The sequence below is a fragment of the Heloderma suspectum genome, chromosome 4 (genome assembly GCF_057233095.1).
Source record: "Heloderma suspectum isolate Gila_16-S chromosome 4, 16-S_ref, whole genome shotgun sequence".
NCBI classification, from domain to species: domain Eukaryota; kingdom Metazoa; phylum Chordata; class Lepidosauria; order Squamata; family Helodermatidae; genus Heloderma; species Heloderma suspectum.
In genome coordinates, this window is record NC_139461.1 from 252,351,734 (window position 1) to 252,374,710 (window position 22,977).

Below are 22,977 nucleotides of genomic sequence, written 5' to 3' on the forward strand. Positions count from 1 at the left end.
CTATGCAGCTGGAACCTCTCTCTCAGCCGCTTGGGTTGAGGAGGGATTCAGTGGGAAAGAGTGATGCTACTAGACCTGCACAGGTTGTTGTGTCATTCAGATGCAGCCTTTCAGCTGTCTGGGACTGTCTTGCACTAAAGCGGCCCCAGTGTGGCTACCCCTGAAGAGCACCTGATGTTCCCAGGAAAGTGGGTACGGCTTGCAAGCAACCATTTTAGAGTAGGAAGCAATCTTATTTTTCTATTTATCTAGAACTGAGCTGGTGGTTCTGTGAGACGAAGGAATTGTTCTCTTCCACCACCTCCTTTCCAAACATCCCCCCCCCCCGAGTGTATTTCAATGTGAGCTTGACTGAACAAACTAGGTTTAAGGTATTTCCCCTTTGGGCTCGCGTAAGTGTGAGCTAGCAGTACATACAGCCTGTGGAAGGTGTCTTGACTCCAGCTGTGTCCTTGCCTGAGCAAAAGTAAGGAAAAACCCAAAACCAGGGGTAGGCAACTGGGGGTCCTCCAGATGTAGCTAGACTGCAACGCCTGTCATCCCCCATTATTGGCTATGCTGGCTAGGGCTGATGAGAGTTGCAGCCCTCCACATCTGGAGAGCACAGGTTGCTCACCCATGCCCTAAACAAATCTTGCCTTGATTAAAACGAGAAGAATGACCTTTTTTGCTCCATGCATTTGGTAAGAAACTTTTGGTCATTCGCCTTTGTCTTTGAGACAAGAGGGCCAAGACCAGCCCATTTTTGGAATCTGCCTGGCCTTGTGTAACAATATTTGCGGCTTCCCTAAAGCAGACTTTTTCTTTGGGCAGGCAAGGAGGGTGGGGGAAAGATTCGTGCTCTTCTCTGGGAGAACATGGTTGTGAGCAGGGACTATAGCCTGCAACTGAAAGGGCTGAAAAGAACCATTAGCATAGCATAAGGAAAGGAAGGAGCATATGCCCAGAAGCACATACAAAATGCCAAACCCAGAGAAGGCACTCAAACCCTTCCTAAGCACTGCAGAACTTGTTGGCCAAGCACAATGTGGAGGGACCCCAGGAGTTCTTCCAGTAGTGCCACCATCGAGACAGACAGACAACAAGAACGAAAGGCAGTTTCGTAAGTCATTGATGTCTTCTCCCTAGGAATGTTACATATTTCTTTTTATTTTCGGGTTTATTTCTATTGGGGTGGGATGGGGGAACCGCTTTTTGATAACTGGCGCTCTTCATCCTCCTGCTCTCCCTTGGCATGTCTTGAACATTTTTATAGAAGGCATGGCTTTTTATGCAATGTATGTGAATGCTGCTGACAAAGCCTCCTGCAAAATAGGTGGGTGTTGTTTTTCTTTACAAGATTATATAGCTCTGGGGCATGAAGAGAGGGGGAAACCGATGATTGTGAGAGAAAGCTGAGCCACTTGATCTGTGGCAGACCAGAAGCCTTAGATAGGAGGTAGTGAAGGCCCCAACTTAAGAAATGCAGACTACTGCTGGCAGTGCCTTTGTTTAGTATGTTGTGTTGCCTGCATATGTACGTGTGGAACTTTTTTTTTCTTTTTAATGGTCAACTGTAAAACATGTACAATCTGTATAGGATGGAATTAGTGAAAGCTTATGTGGTAAAGTAAATCCATTTTTGCAATGCTGTAATTTATTTTTACTACTGTTTCAGTCCTATGACCTTATTTTGAAAATGTCACCTTCCAGCTTTTTTTTTAAAGCTCCTGACCAATTTGTTCATGCTATACAAGCTGTGTAAGAAGCTATTAAAAATAAACGGTCTATGATGAAAGTGGTTTCAAAGACTTTGTTCTTGCTATCTTGTGCCCCCCTGCAATACTCGCTGGTATTGCATTTGAGCAGGCAAAGGAGCTAAGCCACTAATGTTTATCCAGGGTTATATTTTTCAACTGAGCAGATGCTGAAGGACTAGGCACATTGGTTTTGCCCACTGACTCATTCTCCAGTCACAGAGACACAGGCCAAACGCTCATAAGCTCCCTTTGCCGCCATGTGAACAACAATAGAGGCTTTGGAAGAGTCGCCTTTTATGTACTATACAAGTTCAGTACCATTTCCCTGAGGCTTAGCTTATGCATGTGAATGAATAACTTAGAGGGGGTGTGGGGAGATACTCTGCCAAAAGCTCTCATTCATACTGCAATAAAAGGGTTAATGAATCACCCTTTTTCTTAAGTTGAAATGCAGTCAAGTGTCTAAGGGAGCCTTCCCCAACCTGGTGCCCTCCAGATGTTTTGGACTTTAACTTTAATTTTTGTGAGCTGCCCAGAGAGCTTCGGCTATTGGGCGGTATAGAAATGAAATGAATGAATAAATAAATAACTCCTATCAGTCCCAGACAGCATAGCCAATCATCAGCAATGCTAGAAGTTGTAGTGCAAAACATCTGGAGGGCACCAGGTTGGGGAAGGCTGGACTAGGGTGCATAACTGCATGACAGCAGGACCCTCACTCACATGCAGTTATGTATCTTTGTTGTTGTTGTTGTTCAGTCGTTCAGTCATGTCCGACTCTTCGTGACCCCATGGACCATAGCACGCCAGGCCTTCCTGTCCTGCGCTCTCTCCCGAAGCGTGCTCAAGTTCATATTCATTGCATCCGTGATGCTATCTAGCCATCTCATCCTCTGCCGTCCCCTTCTCCTTTTGCCTTCAGTCTTTCCCAGCATCAGGGTCTTTTCCAGGGAGTTTTCTCTTCGCATTAGGTGGCCAAAATATTGGAGCTTCAGCTTCATTATCTGTCCTTCCAATGAGCACTCAGGGTTGATTTCCTTTAGGATGGACTGATTTGACCTCCTTGCAGTCCAGGGCACTCGTAAGAGTCTTCTCCAGCACCACAGTTCGAAAGCATCAATTCTTCGGCGCTCAGCCTTCCTTATAGTCCAGCTCTCACAGCCATACATTACTACTGGGAAAACCATAGCTTTGATTAGACGGACCTTTGTCGGCAAGGTGATGTCTCTGCTTCTTACTATGCTGTCTAGGTTGGCCATAGCTTTCCTCCCAAGGAGCAAGCGTCTTTTAATTTCAGGGCTACAGTCACCGTCTGCGGTGATCTTGGAGCCCAAGAAAGTAAAATCTGTCACTGCTTCCATTTCTTCCCCTTCTATATGCCAGGAAGTGATGGGGCCAGATGCCATGATCTTAGTTTTTTTTATGTTGAGTTTCAAACCAGCTTTTGCACTCTCCTCTTTCACCCTCAACAAGAGGCTCTTGAGATCCTCTTCGCTTTCTGCCATTAGGGTGGTATCGTCTGCATATCGGAGGTTGTTGATAATTCTCCCAGCAATCTTAATTCCAACCTCTGATTCATCCAACCCGGCATTTCTCATGATGTACTCTACATATAAGTTAAATAAGCAGGGTGACAATATGCAGCCTTGTTGTACTCCTTTCCCAATTTGGAACCAATCGGTTGTTCCATGTCTGGTTCTTACTGTTGCTTCTTGACCCTCGTACAGGTTTCTCAGGAGACAGGTAAGGTGTTCTGGTACTCCCATCACTTTAAGAATTTGCCACAGTTTGTTGTGATCCACACAATCAAAGGCTTTAGCGTAGTCAATGAAGCAGAAATAGACGTTTTTCTGGAATTCTCTTGCTTTCTCCATGATGCAGCGAATGTTGGCGATTTGATCTCTAGTTCCTCTGCCTCTTCTAAACCCAGCTTGTACTTCCGGTAGTTCTCGGTTCGCATACTGCTGAAGCCTAGCTTGTAGGATTTTGAGCATCACCTTGCTGGCATGTGAAATGAGCGCAATTGTGCGGTAGTTTGAACACTCTTTGGCGTTGCCCTTCTTTGGAATTGGAATGTAAACTGACCTTTTCCAGTCTTGTGGCCACTGTTGAGTGTTCCAGATTTGTTGGCATATTGAATGCAGCACTTTAACAGCATCATCTTTTAGGATTTTAAATAGCTCGGCTGGAATACTGTCATCTCCGCTAGCTTTGTTGTTACTAATGCTTCCTAAGGCCCACTTGACTTCACTCTCGAGGATGTCCGGCTCAAGTTCAGTGACCGCACTATCATGGCTATCAGGGACATTCAGATCTTTCCTGTATAGTTCTTCTGTGTATTCTTGCCACCTCTTCTTAATCTCATCTGCTTCTGTTAGGTCCCTGCCTTCTTTGTCCTTTATCATGCCCGTCTTTGCACAAAACGTTCCCTTGAGATCTCCAATTTTCTTGAAGAGATCTCTAGTCTTTCCCATTCTGTTGTTTTCCTCGATTTCTTTGCATTGTTCATTTAAGAAGGCCTTCTTGTCTCTCCTTGCTATTCTCTGGAACTCTGCATTCAGTTGGGTATATCTTCCCCTTTCTCCCTTGCTTTTCGCTTCCCTTCTTTCGTCAGCTACTTGTAAAGCCTCATCAGACAGCCACTTTGCTTTCTTGCATTTCTTTTTCTTTGGGATGGATTTCGTTGCTGCTTCCTGAACAATGTTACGGACCTCCGTCCATAGTTCCTCAGGCACTCTGTCTATCAGGTCTAATCCCTGAAATCTATTCCTCACCTCCACTGTATATTCATCAGGGATATGATTTAGGTCATACCTGAACGGTTTAGTGGTTTTCCCGACGTTCTTCAATTTAAGCTGAAATTTTGCAAGAAGCAGCTCATGATCTGAGCCACAGTCAGCTCCAGGTCTTGTTTTTACTGACTGTATGGAGCTTCTCCATCTTTGGCTGCAAAGGACATAATCAATCTGATTTCGATATTGACCATCTGGTGACGTCCATGTGTAGAGTCGCCTCTTGTGCTGTTGGAAAAGAGTGTTTGCTATGATCAGCATGTTCTCTTGGCAAAACTCTATTAGCTTTTGTCCTGCTTCATTTTGTACACCAAGGCCATGCCTGCCTGTTATCCCAGTGATTTCTTGACTTCCTACTTTAGCATTCCAATCCCCTATGATGAAGAGGACATCTTTTGCCTTGGATTCGTACTGAGATCATTCTATCATTTTTAAGATTGTACCCCAGTACTGCTTTTCCCACCCTTTTGTTGACTATGAGTGCTACTCCATTTCTTCTCAGGGATTCTTGCCCACAATAGTAGATATGATGGTCACCTGAATTAAATTCGCCCATGCCTGTCCATTTTAGTTCGCTGATTCCCAAGATGTCGATGTTCAATCTTGCCATCTCATGTTTGACCACCTCCAGCTTACCTTGATTCATTGATCTGACATTCCAGGTTCCTAAACAATATTGTTCTTTACAGCATCAGATTTTCTTTTCACCGCCAGACACATCCACAGCTGAGTGTCCTTTCGGGTTTGGCCCAGCCGCTTCACTCTTTCTGGCGCTACTTGGAAATACCCTCTGCTCTTCCCCAGTAGCATATTGGACACCTTCCGACCTGAGGGGCTCATCTTCCGGCGTCATATCTTTTAGCCTTGTGATACGTTCCATGGGGTTTTCTTGGCAAGAATACTGGAGTGGGTTGCCATTTCCTTCTCCAGTGGACCACATTTTGTCAGAACTCTCTGCCATGACCTGTCCGTCTTGGGTGGCCCTGCATGGCATAGCTTATGGCTTCACTGAGTTACGCAAGCCCCTTCGCTACAACAAGGCAGTGATCCATGAAGGGGCCTTCATGTATCTTAGGCTCTCTCAATCTCTCTCTCTCTCTCTCACACACACACACACACACACACCCCCTCTAGTTTTCCTTGCAGCAGCAGCAGGTACTATAGAAAAGAATGGCTGGCACTTGGAGGCACATCAAATAAGGCTCTTAGGTCACAGGTTGCCACCTCTGTAATACCGGTTATTCCCAGATACATGTGAATTTCAGACTTACTTTGAAACCACCTTCTTTTGAGTAGACCTAGGACTGCATTGTTCACCTGCATTTCAGCCTGGGAGAAAGTGGCTGCGTGTGAGCAAAGGACTATGGAGTGGGGTTCAAGAGCTATGCTGGGGACCAGACAGGCAGCCTTGGGAGGCTGGAGTTCTTCACCCATCCCTCTAATGGCCTATGCTTTGTCTTAAGGACTCGGCTACACACTTTTTGTCTGATTTGAATGCTGAAACCAGTCTGGTTTTCTCAATATAATGTAAGGCCTGGATACTTCCACAATGGAACAGACAGCTCCCCCGGCCTCCCCTGTAGAGGTTCCAGATCCAAAGGAGTTCCCCATCCTTACTGCACTAAGTAACAAACCTGTTCACTAGAAGCAGACACAACAGGACTTGGAATTGGGGAGGAAAAACACACTATTTTGGGATACTTTAGGTATAGACTGTATCTCCCTTTTACTCTGATCACAGGAGTCCTGTAAAAAAATTCACAGAAATATCCTAGGCCAGCCAGCACAAAATGATTTTGGGTTTTAGTAATTTGCCCTGATGCAAGTTGTGTTACAAATACAAGGAATTCCCCAACCAGTTCTATAAAAGCTCAGCAAAGTATCTGTGCAAAGTCTTTTTATTTTATCTTTTAAATAAAAACCATTATCTTATAAGTAAGGCAATTGGATTACTCATTTCCACTGAATAAAATTTTTATAAATAACGGAGCTCTGAATTTGATCTTCAGCCTTAGCTACTTCTTTCGGCCCATCTTTGGTGCCTTTTCAAGGCCCTGGATGTATTTGCGAGGTATGTGGTAGTCCTCTGCAACAGAGTGAGGCAGGAACAAGTAATCTGGTGTTTGACAACTGAAACATTTTTAAACACAATAGGATCTGCACCTTACTAAATATTTGTGAAATGCTTTGAAGTTTCTAAAGCACTATATAAAGGCCAATTGAAGCTTGTCATCCTATTTTTTTTTAAAGTGTAAGCCTATGTATGTTTACTCAGACATAAGTTCAATGGGGCTTACTCCCAGGTTAGGGTGCATAGGATTGCAGTCCCAGCTGCTAAATCTTAAGAGTCTGGGCTAATCAATTCAATCATCATATGAATAAAATAACTGCTCCAAAAGATTTTTTTTCCATGTTAGTCAATTGCAACAAAAACCAACAGAGTCTTGTGGCACCTTAAGCTTCCATGGACTATAAACACAAAACAAAGGCGCTTTTTTTTAAGATGATGTATGAATGTTTTGCAACAGCCATTCTATCCTGTTTGAGGGGGAGGATTACTTACTTCTTTGATTGGGACCTGCCACCTGTGGTTTTGTAACTAATTTTATTAAAAAATAATTAACATTTTCCAAAGTCTCCCTGTTTAACTGGGGATATTTTTAATCAATTAAAAGATTTTGAAAATCGATGAAGGCTGCAATCTCACAGCTCATCAGCTGGTCTGTAGGATATGGCCTGCAGGATTTTGCAGAACTATTGCTTTGCTAGCAGGACAGCACTTACATCCCCAGAGAAGCCCCTGAGAGGTTCTGCTGGTGAAAACCTCCACCAGTGTAAATACCACTGGTGTTTCCACAGTGGTAGAAGGTAAAAGGGTGTGTGTTGGGGGAGACCTGGGATTTGCTGGATCCAACACCCCCCAGTACCACAGAGATGCCCCCCAGAAAGGGCAAAAAGTACACCAGCACTGGAGCTGGGGCAGTTATTTTCCCTCCTGTTAGTGTCAAAAGGAGGCAACACTTTTTTTTTTAATAAAGGCCAAAGACTGAAATTAAAAATTAGAAAATCTGCCCCCCACTTCTGTCCCAGCATATGCAAACCAGCAAAGCTTAGAAAGTGGCAGTTATACCCCACCCCCCTTTAGGTTTGCTGTGCTCAGATGCACTCCTATGCACATTTACTTGGGAATAAGTCCCACTGAATTTAACAGGATTGACAACTGCATAGACATGTCCTGGACTGCGCTCTTAATCTAACTGTTCAAGTGACTAAACACCGAGCCCCTAATTGTTAAGAAATGCTGTTATGAGCTTGCCATAGATACCTACCCAGCAGCAGCTTAGCAAGATGGTGGATCTGATTGCCTTGTATCTGGACCTGTGTTCTGTCCTTTGTTCCTGGGAGTGCAGAAATGGTGGCACTAGCCTGGACTTTTTGCTGGAGAATGTTGGCAAGAGCCTGTGGGTCCAGACCATACAGCTCAAGATTCTTAATTATTGTCACCTGCAAGCCCCAAAAGAAGATAGTATCACTTCGTGGATTATGATGTGATGTTGGCAATAGAGTCTTTAGGGTACTATTTGACTTATATACAGTAAACCCCACTCTTACGATCTAAGTCGTATCAGAAAGGTTGTGTTTATAGGTCCTTTGTGTCTGACTCCCCATAATTAAGGCAGAAGTTATGTCCAGGAATGATCAACTGTATTGATGGAGTATGATACCCCACGTATTGGGTAGGGAAAAGGACAATTTCCTATGGCAATTTCCAGGAGTTATGGCCAGGCCCCAAAGAGCTAAGACAGTGGTCTCAGTCTCTTGGGCAATCTGTATTTCCCCCTTTGCATAACGAGGCTAGCAGCCTGCTCTACAAAGAATGTTTTTCATGGGCAAACTTGCAGAGATTGTATGGTAACACAGGAAACATTTCAACGAGCAGATTTCAGGGGAAAACCCCCAAGTGATTTATCACTTTGCCCAATTATGGACTCTGGAGCAGCACAGTTTGGGGCTTTGCTCAGAAGACCCCACCCCCTTGTCCTTACCTTTTTATTGGACGATCTCTGTGCTATGGTGATATCAATGGGGTCAATGTTTCCTTTTCTCACGATGGGATCTTGTCCAAAAAAGGTCACCTGATAGAAGGGTTGTAGTTGGTCCAGACACCTGCCAGAAAGTTGGCACTAAGTTTTAAGCGTATCCAGCACAGCCTGAAGGGATGGCAGCTTTCAGCATCTCTGGCTTAGCCAATCATACAATACTTCAGTACCAAGTACATCTATTCAGAGAGTCAGTCCGGATGCAACTTGCCTTTATCCACCTTAGTAGACACATGCTGGATCCTATGTGAAGGCCAGCCTTCCCAAACCTGGTGCCCTCCATACATTTTTAACTTCAACTCCCATCAGTCCCAGCTAACACAGCCAACGGTCAAGAATGATGGGAGTTGTAGTCCAAAACATTTGGAGGGCACCAGGTTAGGGAAGGCCGGTGTAGGCCACATAATAGAAGGCAGCACAACGACCGTTGGGGAATTATACTTGTCTCATTAGGCTACCTGATAAACAGGAGCATCCCAAGAAAACCATTTTATCTCTCGCTTGAAATATTGTCATTACTCTGTCTTGGAAGGCAGTGTGTTTACAAAGGAGGACAGTCAAACCCTCCTCCCACTGGCAGCCTTTGTGGAACCCAGACTGAAGTGCCAAAAGCTAAAATCCAAGCAACAGAACACCTCTAACTCTAACTCTAACCATTCCTGGTACCGAATTTGACTCCTGAATGGTTTGGGCTTACATATATTAGACAGCATTAACTTACTGTAGGGGTACTCTTAACATTTCCCACTGTAAATGTTAAGAGCATTCTTAACAATACCAGAATGTATAGGAAAGTACACAGAGAGGCATTCTTGAGGGCTGCCCCACAGTGCAATGGCTTGCATCATGCAAAATATTCAGGCAAATATATAAAGCAGCAGTAGGAATCACTTTCCCCTCACCTGCTCACAAGATCGTCCCATTTGAGCTTTGAGATTTCATCTTGCTCTGATTTGTTCAGCAGGCAGTCACACAAGATAGGATTCACCTTTACAAAGCTGTCATCAAACAACACCAATTAAAAACAAGTGTGGTCTCACCATGATCTTACTGAAGTGGGAATACACCGTCAGGAATGTGCAACACTCTAAAGTTTTCAGACTCCGTTTGCCTCTTTAGCACATTTTTGAAAGCTGCAACAGGATTTCTAAAACACTACTGCACTTGAGTAATGACATGGTAAGTTCAGTGCTAGAGCTTTGACAGCCCACAACTCATTGGAGTGGGGTATTTCAAATAGCCAAAGAAAAGCATGCTTTCTTTGTTTTTAGATGATACATGAGAAGGGCCATAGCTCAGTGGTGTGCATATGTTTGGCATGCAGAATGTTCCCGGTTTCATCCCCAGCATCTCCAGATAGGGCTGGAAAAGCTCCTGCCTGAAACCCTGGAGAGCTACTGCCAGTCAGTGTCAACAATATTGGGCTAGATGTTCCAATGGTCTGATTCAGTGTAAAGCAACTTCTTATGTTCCTATCTTGGAAGAGTCTTTCCCAGTTCTCTCACTTAGGACAGAATGCCTCTTCTAAGATGGCACTTGCCATATGCTGTTTTTATATGTACACGTGTTAAAAGTAATTATCAATGTTTAATAATGTAATTATTAAACCGTTCAACCACTTAATCAGGGGCACCATCTTTATTTGATAAAATGGGTTTTTAATTATTAATCTAACAATCAGCAAAATACTGCAGACCTAATTAAAATTCATTTGACTAGCTGACGAAGATTCCTTTAGTCAGGCAGCATTCCTAAATGATTTGAGAAAAGCAATAGATCTTTAATACCGCTTACTGGTTCGGTTAGGCACAGTGTTTGGGCACATTTGCACAAGTCCCATGTGTGCATGTGTGTGGGGGGAGGGGCTGGATGCACACCTGAGCACAGTCCGCACTGCACTAGACGTCAATGCATGCTCATTCCCATCTATAATGCAGCTGGATATAAAAGATGGACCAGGCCATACACTATGTATGACTGAGTGTTCAGACTTGGCATATGAAGCCCTATACTAGAAAAGAGCACCTGTTCGTTCTTGCAGCACTCCCCACATTTTTGGCTTAGCGTTAAAAGTGCCTTACCAAGAGCATGGGAAGCTCAGTGTGCAAAATTACCCCTGCAGCCATTCTAGGATGCTATCAGAACAGAGCAATGAAGTTGGTGTTCCATTATCTCTGCCCCACAAGGCTTTGCTTCTTACATACTTTTTGTTTGTTTCATCAACCAACTCATTAATCTTCACATAGTTGATGACAGCACTTCTCACTTCACTGCTGGACAGGGTATGGCCTTTCCTGGAGGAAAATGAAAACTTTGTTACTTGCTCAGTTGTGCTTTGGAGGCAACAGTAAATATTCAGCTCTTGCCAATTGGAGATTTCAGAAACACTCTCCTGGAAGGAAGCTGTTTCCTTCATTAAAAACAAAAACAAAAAAGTGCGAGAACCAAACCAAACCCTTGAATTTGGCAGCCAGGAACACTGATGTTTTCGATTTTTTTTTCCTGGTAGGCCACTTTTCCAAAAATCTTACACAACAATTACTAGCAAACTCCAGTTGTGGAGATCTCTCTCTCCGTAAAGCATCTGCCTATTCACTTTGGATTCTGATACACCCCCCCCCCCGCACTCCCACTTCTTAAAGCAGTTGAATGTTTCCTTGCCTCCAAATGCCCTTGGCTCACCATGTCAGGCAAGGTGTTAAAGGGATGTTTAATAACATCGGGGACAAGCCAGGTGCTTGCTTCTCATGCATTCCTTACTTATATCCAGATTCCTGGAACAATGCAGCCAGTTTGGATGAGATGCCATAGAGTGGTAAGATTTCAGGAGAGCGGTACGGCTGTTCTGCATAATCGCCGTTACTATCTTCGACAGGTGATTCAGATGCTGCTGTTTCAGGTACCAAGAAGGATCTAATGCTGAAGTGCAAAGGGGAAGATCAGCTTCACACAGTTTATCAGAGAAAAACTATCACAATGGCTAGCCCCTTTCATGACTGAGAAAGCAATGAGTGCAGCATTGCATCGTTCCTAGTTTCTCAAGCAGTAGACACCTGAGACCGGTCTTCATATTCTAATACTGCATATTCTAATAAAATCCCTCAGCACAAGTTTATTTACAAACCATCCAGGTTTATTCCCGCTCCCTAGATAGTCCCTAGAACAACAAAACAAATAATCCTGTATCATCTACTTCCCTGAAATAAGCCCAAGTGTGGCTGCTGAACCAAGAGTAGGGGATTTTATGGGTCACTAAATATTACCACAATGTAGCATTTGTATACCACTTTTGAGTGTTTGAAGACCTGCACGTGCATTTCCTTGTAATCCTTACAAACACCCTGTAAGGTAGGCCAGTATTATTATCTCCACGTTTCAGTTGAAGGGCTAAGGCTAAGAGTGAGTGGTTTGCCTAAGATCACCTAGTAAATTCATGGCAGAGGCAAGATTCAAACCAGGGGACTTTGTGGTTCATAGCTCAGCCTCTTAGCCATTACACTACACCAGCTATTTGACACATAGGCCATTTCACAAAGAGAAGTGCTTTCTTACTTGCATGATTTTACAAGCACGTTTTCCTATAGGCTTGCCATTTATATACTGGAGATCCAAAGAACAGGCCATTTAGGACTTACTCAGATGACTCATTTGGGGGATCAGGAGAGCTGCAGGGGGTGGCTCAACCCACACTGGTCCCTGCCAGTCCATATGGTTGATAGGGACTGGGGCTGGCTTTGCTGTGTGCATGGCTAGCTTCCTGCATTTACCAAAGGGTTTCACAATGACTTCTGTTGGGATAATCACTATCTGGATAATCATCTAGTGTAGATGGAAAAAAGGGCCTGTACCAGTAATTTCCATGAAGCATGCTTGCCCTGCATTTGCCACCCCTGCTACCATGACAGGCAGGGGAACCAGCACAGTAAACAGCCTTACCTGCTTGCAACATGCTCCATAATCAGGTGCATATTTGATGCATGCCAAGCCCCCTTCTAACCCTCCTGGCGAATGTACTCACTGAAAACTTCATTTTTATATTTCTCAAAATTGAAGTGTTGATTTTCAGTACATTGTTAAAAATAATAATTTGGGATATCTGAAAACTTTACTTTTGCTATTCCTACAATGTTATATTTCAGTACACTAACATTTTCCATTAGAAAATTGTGGATTTCATTTTCTCCCTCCCCCTGACCAGTAAATCTATAATTTATTTACTTTTATTTATTTATTAAATTTCTTAATCACCCATCTGGCCGGTCACCCGGCCATTCTGGGCAATGTACAACAGTACAATTTAAAACAGTAAAATTATTCATTAAAACATTTAAAAATACCCTAACCCACCCCAAATGCCTGCCTGAATAACCAAGTTTTCAGTGCATGGTGGAAGCGCATTAAAGAGGGGGCATGGCAGAGTTCCCTAGGGAGGGAGTTCCAAAGATTGGGGGCCACCACAGAGAAGGCCCTCTCCCTCATCCTCACCAGCCTAGCTGTCCTGGCTGATGGGACAGAGAGAAGGCCATCCAAGACTGATCTTGTTAAGCAGCCTGTCTGGTGTTGCTGGAGGCGCTCCTTGAGATAGGCTGGGCCGGAACCATATAGGGTTTTAAAGGTCAAAACCAACACCTTGAATTTGGCCCAGAAAACAACTGGTAATCAGTGCAACTCCTTCAGCACTGGAGTGATGTGATCATGCTGGTGGCTGCCTTTAGTCAGGCGAGCCGCTGCGTTCTGCACCAGCTGCAGCTTCCGAACCGTCTTCAAGGGTAGCCCCACATAGAGTGCATTACAGTAGTCTAGATGAGAGGAGACCAGGGCATGTACTAGCGATGGGAGCAGATGGTTGGGAAGGTAGGGGCGCAGCCACCATATCAGATGGAGTTGGTACAATGCTGTCCAGCTCAAGGCTGATACCTGAGCCTCCATGGACAGCTGGGAGTCTAAAATGACCCCCCAGGCTGCGGACCTGGTCTTTCAAGGGTAGCCGCACCCCATTCAACACCAGGTCAACATCCCCCAACCTCCTCTTGTCTCCCACCAAAAGTACCTCGGTCTTGTCAGGGTTCAGCTTCAGCTTATTCCTCCCCATCCAGCCACTCACGGTCTCCAGACATTTAGACAGGGATTCCACGGCCAACCCTGGTGAAGATTTGAATGAGAGGAAGAGCTGTGTGTCATCCACATATTGATGACACCACACCCCAAACCTCCTGATGATAGCCCCCAGCGGCTTCACATAGATGTTAAATAACATCGGGGAGAGGATGGAACCCTGTGGCACCCCACACGTGATTGGCCATGGGTCTGACAGCTCCTCTCCCAGTGCTACCCACTGGTACCTGCTGTTCAGAATACAAGATATATTTTGCCAAAACAAAAGTTCCAATCAGAAAAAGTCACTTGCTCCAGAACAAGTTATCCTGAATATATTATCCAGCACCTTTCTAATACCAGATCCTGAAACTATGTGGTATAACTGGGTTACAGAGCCTGCTCTTATCAAGGTACCTTGGCTCCAGGTTTCTTGGCCTATCTTACATTCCCCACCTCACTCTATGCCTATTGGGCTTTTGGCATGAAGGTGCCAGAAAACTCCCATTAATGGGGAAAGAGAAGAGCCGCTCAACCCCAATCTTCTTAGCAGCAAAGGAAGATGGGGAAACAAATTGCCTGTGTGGAAATAAACTGATAGCTAAGAGTGAGAGCATCCTTGCATATGTAGCAATATGAGCAGGGGATTATATGAGGACAATAGGGCTGCCATGGAGGTTCCTGGAGTTTTCATGATTGTAGGGAAAAGCGCTCTCTGTCTCTGTCTCTCTCACCCCCCCCCCCCACAGCAATCAATTGCACAGGGCTCTAGGACAAGGGGGTTGGGAAGAGAAAAGTAATAAAAACAGCACCTCTCAACATCCTCACAATTATTCTATAGTATGGGGAACAGGGAGCTTCCTAGACCTGGACTCCGATGAAGTGAATCTCTGGAGGAGAGGAAGGGTGGAGAAGAATTTCATTCATAGTCTTAGTCACTTCTAGCTAAGCTCATATGCAGACCTAATCTAAATGTTCCCCTTACAATACACGGCCTACACATGCTCGGTCAGCCTCCTTGACATCACAAGTAGCCATTATGACACAGCAAATGCACAGGACTGGCTGTTCTTGCTGATGACTGTAGGAGCCCCTGACATCACATCTGTCAAGGTGTAGCACAAATGAGACCTTTTAAAAGTTACTGTTAAATGCTAACTTCACAATGCTATGCGTATGTGCCATCATAGATGGGTGGTGGTGGAGAGAGTGTGGAACCCCCCCTAGAAAATGAAGCCCAACAACCCAGAACCGAGGAGCCAACCCCCGCAGACATGAACCCTGAGGAGAAAGGAGAGGAGGGGCTGCAGTGCATCTTCATCACCACTCCTTCAACACTTCTAGCAGAAGTGGGAGGAAGACTTGCGAAGCGAGCATGGGCAGCGGTTGGGAGAGACGACAGGTAAGCACACCCAGCTCTAACTTTTACATGGAGGGGCTTACATATGAAGATGTGTAGGGTAGGAGGGGGATAAAGCTCAGAGGGCCTGCAAGTCACACCAGCCACATCAAGTGTCCACCCGTTCTCCTCCCCACCCCATCGTCATTGCTCTACAGCTTTCTTCACTGCTAATATTCCAGTATCAACAGTTTCCCTGACAATAGCATGCATGCCCTAATCATTGGAGAAGTATGGCAAGGGGTGGACTAAATTAGTCCACATCTTAAATGGACAATGGTAATATAGGGCAGTATCCAACAGTGTCATTCTGCAAACTCAAACAGTGCTAGTGGAGCTCCGCCAAATCTTTTGGTTGCACAGGCACTTGCACATTACACTACATAACTTTAGTTGGATTCTCCTCTTGCGTATAGTTCGGAACCTAGTTACTGCTAGCACAACATCATTTGCATTAGCAGAATGACAACAGCTGGATACTGCCCAATGGGACTATGTGTGTATATTTACTGCTGCAGTCAATAGTACTAGATGTAGCAAATTACTCATAGCCAGAGTGCCCATGTCTGGGCAGGTATCTGAACACATAACTAAGGTCCTTGTCCAAGGGAATTGCAGGAAAGTGGGATATAAATTGAATTAACTGTTGTCATAAAAGTTATTATCCTCTTTATACCTACTGAATGATACCAGCTCTAAAGACTTATGCACATTTGGCATAATATAGTTCCATTAGATAGTGGAGATAGCTACTGTTTAATTCACAATGCCTATTGTTGATAAAGGGAAAGCAATTGAGAAGTGGCATATTTTTGCATAGCTTGTCGCCAATTTGAAACAATGTCATAGTGATGCAGCTGAAAAATAGTAATAACAAGCAGTGATGAGCAGCTGTGTTATAGAAGGAAAGTGATTAGGATTACCAAAGCCTGGTCTTGAAAATCTTTCTATGCCTTTAACAGTGAGCATCAGGGTGAGGTTTCAAAAGGCACGATCTGCAGCAGCAGGGAGATGGCCAAAGCATCACTTGCTAAACATCTCTTTTAAGATGATGCCACTCTTAAAAGATACAAGAACCCTCTGCAATTTGCAATCCTAGACTTTATTATGCTATGTAGGTGTTAATACGGGGAGAACATTTATTATTGGTCTGGTCTACTTTGGTTTATTTAGTATTTATTGTATTGATTTAATACAATGATTGAAGCAGTGAAATGGGCAAGGGCTGAGCAGTGGTACTAACATTAACCACTCTTTTTGAGTAAGAGGTACTTAAATGGGGCGGGGGGGGAGAGTCTTTTTTTTCCTCCTAAGGAGAAAAAGCTTTGTACTTAAGGCTGACAGTGCATTCCTAGACATGTCTACTCAAGTGGGTATACCACTTCTGACCATTGGCCATGCTGGTTAGGGCTGGTGGAAACTGAAGTCCAAAACATCTGGAGGGCACCAGATTGAGGAAGGGGCTGTAGCTTAGTGGTAGAGCACATGCTGACTGGAAGGTCCCAGGTTCAATCCTGGCATCTCCAGGTAGGGTTGGGAAAACTCCTGCCTGAAACCCTGGAGAGCCGCTGCCAGTCAGTGTTGACAATACTGGGCTAGATGCACCAATGATTTGACTCAGTATACGGCAGCTTCCGATGGTAGGGGTATATGACTGCAGCCTGAACTGCATCTATCATTTCGTTGTCCAGCCTTGCTGATGTAACAAGATAATTCTGTAGTTTCTACAGTCCATTTTACACTTCATGTTTCTATGCTTTGTTGTATACACTTTTCCAGACCATTAATGCGCACTGTGCTTACACAAACTCACACCCCTCTTCCTAATTGCCTCTGTCATGTACTAACTGCTTAGAGCTTTTTTAAATATGGTAAGCAATATATAAATGTATTAAATAAATAGATAAATGCCACCCTCATTCCCGTAAAACAAAGATGCAGAATCTGAGGCCCGAGGGCCAAATCCAGCCTGCCGGAGTCCCAATATGGCCCTCCCAGGTTCCCCCTACCCAATTACCCTAAGCCCACCCCCTTTCCCCCAACCACTGATCATGTGGTTGTTTCCCAGCTTTTGCGCAGTTTTTTCTCCATTCTGCAATGCTGAAACGCCTCTTCTAAGGCTTAGTTCCTGACAGTAAGAGCTTTAAGCTACAATAAGCTGGGGTTTGGGCCCCTGATGCTTGCGTCTTTGGCTAACCCCACATTGCCTTCAGTCCCACCCACCACTGGCATGCAGCCTCTGAGAGCTTCTCCAAAATGGAATTCAGCCCTTGGCCTGAAAGAGCTTCAACACTGTAGAGCTCTCCAGCATACACTCATCGCTCATCAAAGAACGCTTACTGATGAGCATATTGGGTTATCTCACTTCAGGCTACAAGCAGTGTGTGTGTCCATCCTGCTCTGTAAATAGCCCCTTATTTTACTGTTGTTGGAGAACAGGAGCTTGTTTAGATTTTTGGCTTCTCAACATCAGCCTGAGAGACAGCAGCTTATCTAGGATATCAACTGTAATTGTTGTTGTTATTTATTCGTTCAGTCGCTTCCAACTCTTCGTGATTTCATGGACCAGCCCACGCCAGAGCTTCCTGTCAGCCGTTGCCACCCCCAGCTCCCCCAAGGTCGAGTCCATCACCTCCAGAATATCATCCATCCATCTTGCCCTTGGTCGGCCCCTCTTCCTTTTGCCTTCCACTTTCCCTAGCATCAGCATCTTCTCCAGGGTCTCCTGTCTTCTCATTATGTGGCCAAAGTACTTCAGTTTTGCCTTTAATATCATTCCCTCAAGTGAGCAGTCTGGCTTATTTCCTGGAGTATGGACTGGTTTGATCTTCTTGCAGTCCAAGGCACTCTCAGAATTTTCCTCCAACACCACAGTTCAAAAGCATCTATCTTCCTTCGCTCAGCCTTCCTTATGGTCCAGCTCTCGCAGCCATAGGTTACTACGGGGAATACCATTGCTTTAACTATGCAGACCTTTGTTGTCAGTGTGATGTCTCTGCTCTTAACTATTTTATCAAGATTTGTCATTGCTCTCCTCCCAAGAAGTAAACGTCTTCTGATTTCCTGGCTGCAGTCAGCGTCTGCAGTCATCTTTGTGCCTAGAAATACAAAGTCTGTCACTGCCTCCACGTTTTCTCCCTCTATTTGCCAGTTATCAATCAAGCTGGTTGCCATAATCTTGGGGTTTTTTAGGTTTAACTGCAACCCAGCTTTTGCACGTTCTTCTTTCACCTTCATCATAAGGTTCCTCAGCTCCTCCTCACTTTCAGCCATCAAAGTGGTATCATATGCATATCTGAGATTGTTAATGCTTCTTCCAGCGATTTAAACTCCAGCCTTGGATTCATCAAACCCAGCACATTGCATGATGTATTTTGCATACAGGGTGAATAGATAGGGTGAGAGTATACAACCCTGCCATACTCCTTTCCCAATCTTAAACCAGTCCGTTGTTCTGTGGTCTGTTCTTACTGTTGCTACTTGGTCGTTATACAGATTCCTCAGGAGGCAGACAAGATGATTTGGTATCCCCATACCACCAAGAACTTGCCACAGTTTGTTATGATCCACACAGTCAAAGGCTTTAGAATAGTCAATAAAACAGAAATAGATGTTTTTCTGAAACTCCCTGGCTTTCTCCATTATCCAGAGGATATTGGCAATTTGGTCTCTAGTTCCTCTGCCTTTTCTAAACCCAGCTTGTACATCTGGCAATTCTTGTTCCATGAATTGCTAGAGTCTACCTTGCAAGATCTTGAGCATTACCTCACTGGCATGTGAAAGAAGTGCCACTGTTTGATAGTTTGAACATTCTTTAGTGTTTCCCTTTTTTGGTATGGGGATAGAAGTTGATTTTTTCCAATCTGGTGGCCATTCTTGTGTTTTCCAAATTTGCTGGCATATGGCATGCATCACCTTGACAGCATCATCTTGCAAGATTTTAAATAGTTCAGCTAGGATACCGTGGTCTCCTGCTGCCTTGTTATTAGCAATGCTTCTTAAGGCCCATTCAACTTCACTCTTCAGGATGTCTGGCTCTCTGACCACACTGTCAAATCTATCCCCGATATTATTATCCTTCCTATACAGATCTTCCGTATATTCTTGCCACCTTTTCTTGATCTCTTCTGCTTCTGTTCGTTCCTTGCCATCTTTGTTTTTGATCATTCCCATTTTTGCCTGGAATTTACCTCCGATGTTTCTAATTTTCTGGAAGAGGTCTCTTGTCCTTCCTATTCTATTATCTTCTTCCACTTCCGCGCATTGCTTGTTTAAAAATAATTCCTTATCTCTTCTGGCTAACCTCTGGAATTCTGCATTTAATTGCGCATATCTCCCCCTTTCACTATTGCCTTTTGCTTTCCTTCTTTCTTGAGCTACTTCCAGTGTCTCAGCAGACAGCCATCTTGCCTTCTTGGTTTTCTTTTTCTTTGGGACGTTTTTGTTGCCGCCTCCTGAACAATGTTGCGAACACAACTTCTATATGAGTGATAAAATACCTTTCAAATGGTTGTGTGCACAAATGTGGACAAAGACAAAGAGCAACATTTCTGCTCGTTAGCTGCTTTGTTGTTAAACACAGCTCAACTCATTCACCAGTGTTAAAGCATCACAGACAGAAAACATCATTCAAACCCTTCTCCACTGTGAAGACCGCCCATTAAGAACTTCTCTCCCAAGATTTCGATGTTGGCTGGAACAGGGGTTCAGGATCTTACCATTCATGTCTCCAGTCTATGTCCACAATGCTCTCCACCCCCTTACTCAGTTCTTTCACCTGGATGATCTTCTGTTGCTGCATCGATTGCAGGAACCTGGAGAACTAAGAGAGCAAGGCAGTTAGAACCTGGATGTTGGGACAAGCACGGCAGCAGCCTATGAGGCAGTACACGTTGCAGTGGCTTGCTGCTGTCCTCAAAGAGGGGGAAAAGCCAATGTGCTTAGAGCCTCCATCACTGACTGGGGATAGGATAGGAAGAAGAGGAAGGGCTCTTGTGCAGTACAGGCAGAGCCATAGTGGGGGCCTGCAGAGAGGCTTGTAACAGTCTGTCCAGATTCTAACCAACAGTAACATGAGTGTGTGTAGCGTACCACAAGCACAGGCCCTTTCCCTTACCAATTCTTGGTTGCCCTGCCTATCACTGATATAGGAGGCAGAGATGTGAGAGGCAGGCAGGTGGACAGACAGAATTCTCTACAATGCTGTTAAAGTTAAATCCATTCCTCAACTTCTCATGGCACAGAAAAATCAACTCACCTTTTTGTAGCTAGATTTCTTTATGTCTAGTTGCTGACCTTTTGGACTATTGGTAAATTAAAAGAGAGAACAATTATATGCAAGAAATAGCAGAAATCAAGCCTAAGTATCTTTCTTTATTGGTTATATTTTAAAAAGATGCTTCCCCCAGCCTATTCCAACTTCTCTTTTTAAAATTTTCTTATGAACCTAATGAGATTGGAAATACAGAATTTAAATTCCATATAGGCCAGGGATGTGCAACCTGTGGCCCTCCATATGTTTTGGACTCCATATCCCATCAGTGCTAGTCAACATAGCCAATGGTGAGGGACCATGGGTTGTAGGCAAAAACATCTGGAGGGCCACAAATTGCTGACTTTTAATATAAAGAGATCAAATTGAGCTGCCTCCTCTGTTACAAATGCAGGCAATTTTCTTTTCATTACACTTCTACTGAACGATAGCTGTTGTACATCCTTGGGAAAGATCAAACATTGTTTAACACAGAATATCACATAGGTGAAATGGGATTTTCAGAGCTAAGCAGAACAACACATCATGTGAACAACATTTTAACAACATTTGTCTTATATCTGTAATATGCCTTAACAGACTTTGACCCATGCTAAATTCACATATAAAGTTACATATTAAGAATGGCTGTTGCCTAGGGCCCTGTGTACACACAGGACTTCTTCTGCCAGCTATAGCAAATGGTGCTCCACAACTACTTTCCACATTCTTTGCCAGCAAGTGTTGGACTAGATGACTTCCAAGGCCCCTTCCAATTCTGTAATAATTCTAGGATTAAACATGATGGTTGTTGTTGTTCAGTCGTTCAGTCGTGTCCGACTCTTCGTGACCCCATGGACCACAGCACGCCAGGCCTTCCTGTCCTGTGCTCTCTCCCGGAGCGTGCTCAAGTTCATATTCATTGCATCCGTGATGCTATCTAGCCATCTCATCCTCTGCCGTCCCCTTCTCCTTTTGCCTTCAGTCTTTCCCAGCATCAGGGTCTTTTCCAGGGAGTTTTCTCTTCGCATTAGGTGGCCAAAATATTGGAGCTTCAGCTTCATTATCTGTCCTTCCAATGAGCACTCAGGGTTGATTTCCTTTAGGATGGACTGATTTGACCTCCTTGCAGTCCAGGGCACTCGTAAGAGTCTTCTCCAGCACCACAGTTCGAAAGCATCAATTCTTCGGCGCTCAGCCTTCCTTATAGTCCAGCTCTCACAGCCATACATTACTACTGGGAAAACCATAGCTTTGATTAGACGGACCTTTGTCGGCAAGGTGATGTCTCTGCTTCTTACTATGCTGTCTAGGTTGGCCATAGCTTTCCTCCCAAGGAGCAAGCGTCTTTTAATTTCATGGCTACAGTCACCGTCTGCGGTGATCTTGGAACCCAAGAAAGTAAAATCTGTCTCTGCTTCCATTTCTTCCCCTTATATATGCCAGGAAGTGATGGGGCCAGATGCCATGATCTTAGTTTTTTTAATGTTGAGTTTCAAACCAGCTTTTGCACTCTCCTCTTTCACCCTCAACAAGAGGCTCTTTAGATCCTCTTCGCTTTCTGCCATTAGGGTGGTATCGTCTGCATATCGGAGGTTGTTGATAATTCTCCCAGCAATCTTAATTCCGACCTCTGATTCATCCAACCCGGCATTTCTCATGATGTACTCTGCATATAAGTTAAATAAGCAGGGTGACAATATGCAGCCTTGTCGTACTCCTTTCCCAATTTTGAACCAATCGGTTGTTCCATGTCTGGTTCTTACTGTTGCTTCTTGACCCTTGTACAGGTTTCTCAGGAGACAGGTAAGGTGTTCTGGTACTCCCATCACTTTAAGAATTTGCCACAGTTTGTTGTGATCCACACAATCAAAGGCTTTAGCGTAGTCAATGAAGCAGAAATAGACATTTTTCTGGAATTCTCTTGCTTTCTCCATGATGCAGCGAATGTTGGCGATTTGATCTCTAGTTCCTCTGCCTCTTCTAAACCCAGCTTGTACTTCCGGTAGTTCTCGGTTCGCATACTGCTGAAGCCTAGCTTGTAGGATTTTGAGCATCACCTTGCTGGCATGTGAAATGAGCGCAATTGTGCGGTAGTTTGAACACTCTTTGGCGTTGCCCTTCTTTGGAATTGGAATGTAAACTGACCTTTTCCAGTCTTGTGGCCACTGTTGAGTGTTCCAGATTTGTTGGCATATTGAATGCAGCACTTTAACAGCATCATCTTTTAGGATTTTAAATAGCTCGGCTGGAATACTGTCATCTCCGCTAGCTTTGTTGTTACTAATGCTTCCTAAGGCCCACTTGACTTCACTCTCGAGGATGTCCGGCTCAAGTTCAGTGACCGCACTATCATGGCTATCAGGGACATTCAGATCTTTCCTGTATATTCATCAGGGATATGATTTGAAATATCATATCATGTTTCATATCATATCAGGGATATGATATGAAACATGATGGACGTCCTGCTTATGTACAAACTGATGTGCATGTGACGCTCCTTCAAACATGATTCTTCACTGACTGCATTTTCATATCCCAGATAGAACCATCCTTGACTCTGCAATCTGTGAGTGAGATCTATGGATGCTGTACCTAC

The 22,977-nt window shown here is 44.2% G+C and overlaps 1 protein-coding gene across 2 annotated transcripts in view; it reads right to left on the reverse strand.

Annotated features, from left to right (window-relative positions):
- Positions 1 to 6,487: 6,487 nt before the first annotated feature.
- EIF2D (eukaryotic translation initiation factor 2D) overlaps positions 6,488 to 22,977 on the reverse strand; it is a 37,226-nt gene continuing 20,736 nt past the window's right edge. Inside the window, exons 8-15 of one of the 2 annotated variants that reach the window (XM_084853341.1) lie at positions 20,382 to 20,427; positions 19,843 to 19,946; positions 11,392 to 11,550; positions 10,836 to 10,925; positions 9,534 to 9,629; positions 8,578 to 8,698; positions 7,861 to 8,035; positions 6,488 to 6,617 (exon numbers count right to left, since the gene is read on the reverse strand). In XM_084853341.1, coding sequence (XP_084709467.1) covers positions 6,547 to 6,617; positions 7,861 to 8,035; positions 8,578 to 8,698; positions 9,534 to 9,629; positions 10,836 to 10,925; positions 11,392 to 11,550; positions 19,843 to 19,946; positions 20,382 to 20,427 — 862 coding nt within the window. In that variant the 3' untranslated portion in view covers positions 6,488 to 6,546. Of the gene's footprint in view, positions 6,662 to 7,860; positions 8,036 to 8,577; positions 8,699 to 9,533; positions 9,630 to 10,835; positions 10,926 to 11,391; positions 11,551 to 19,842; positions 19,947 to 20,381; positions 20,428 to 22,977 lie in introns of both variants that reach the window. The other variant, XM_084853340.1, reaches the window with a different exon arrangement.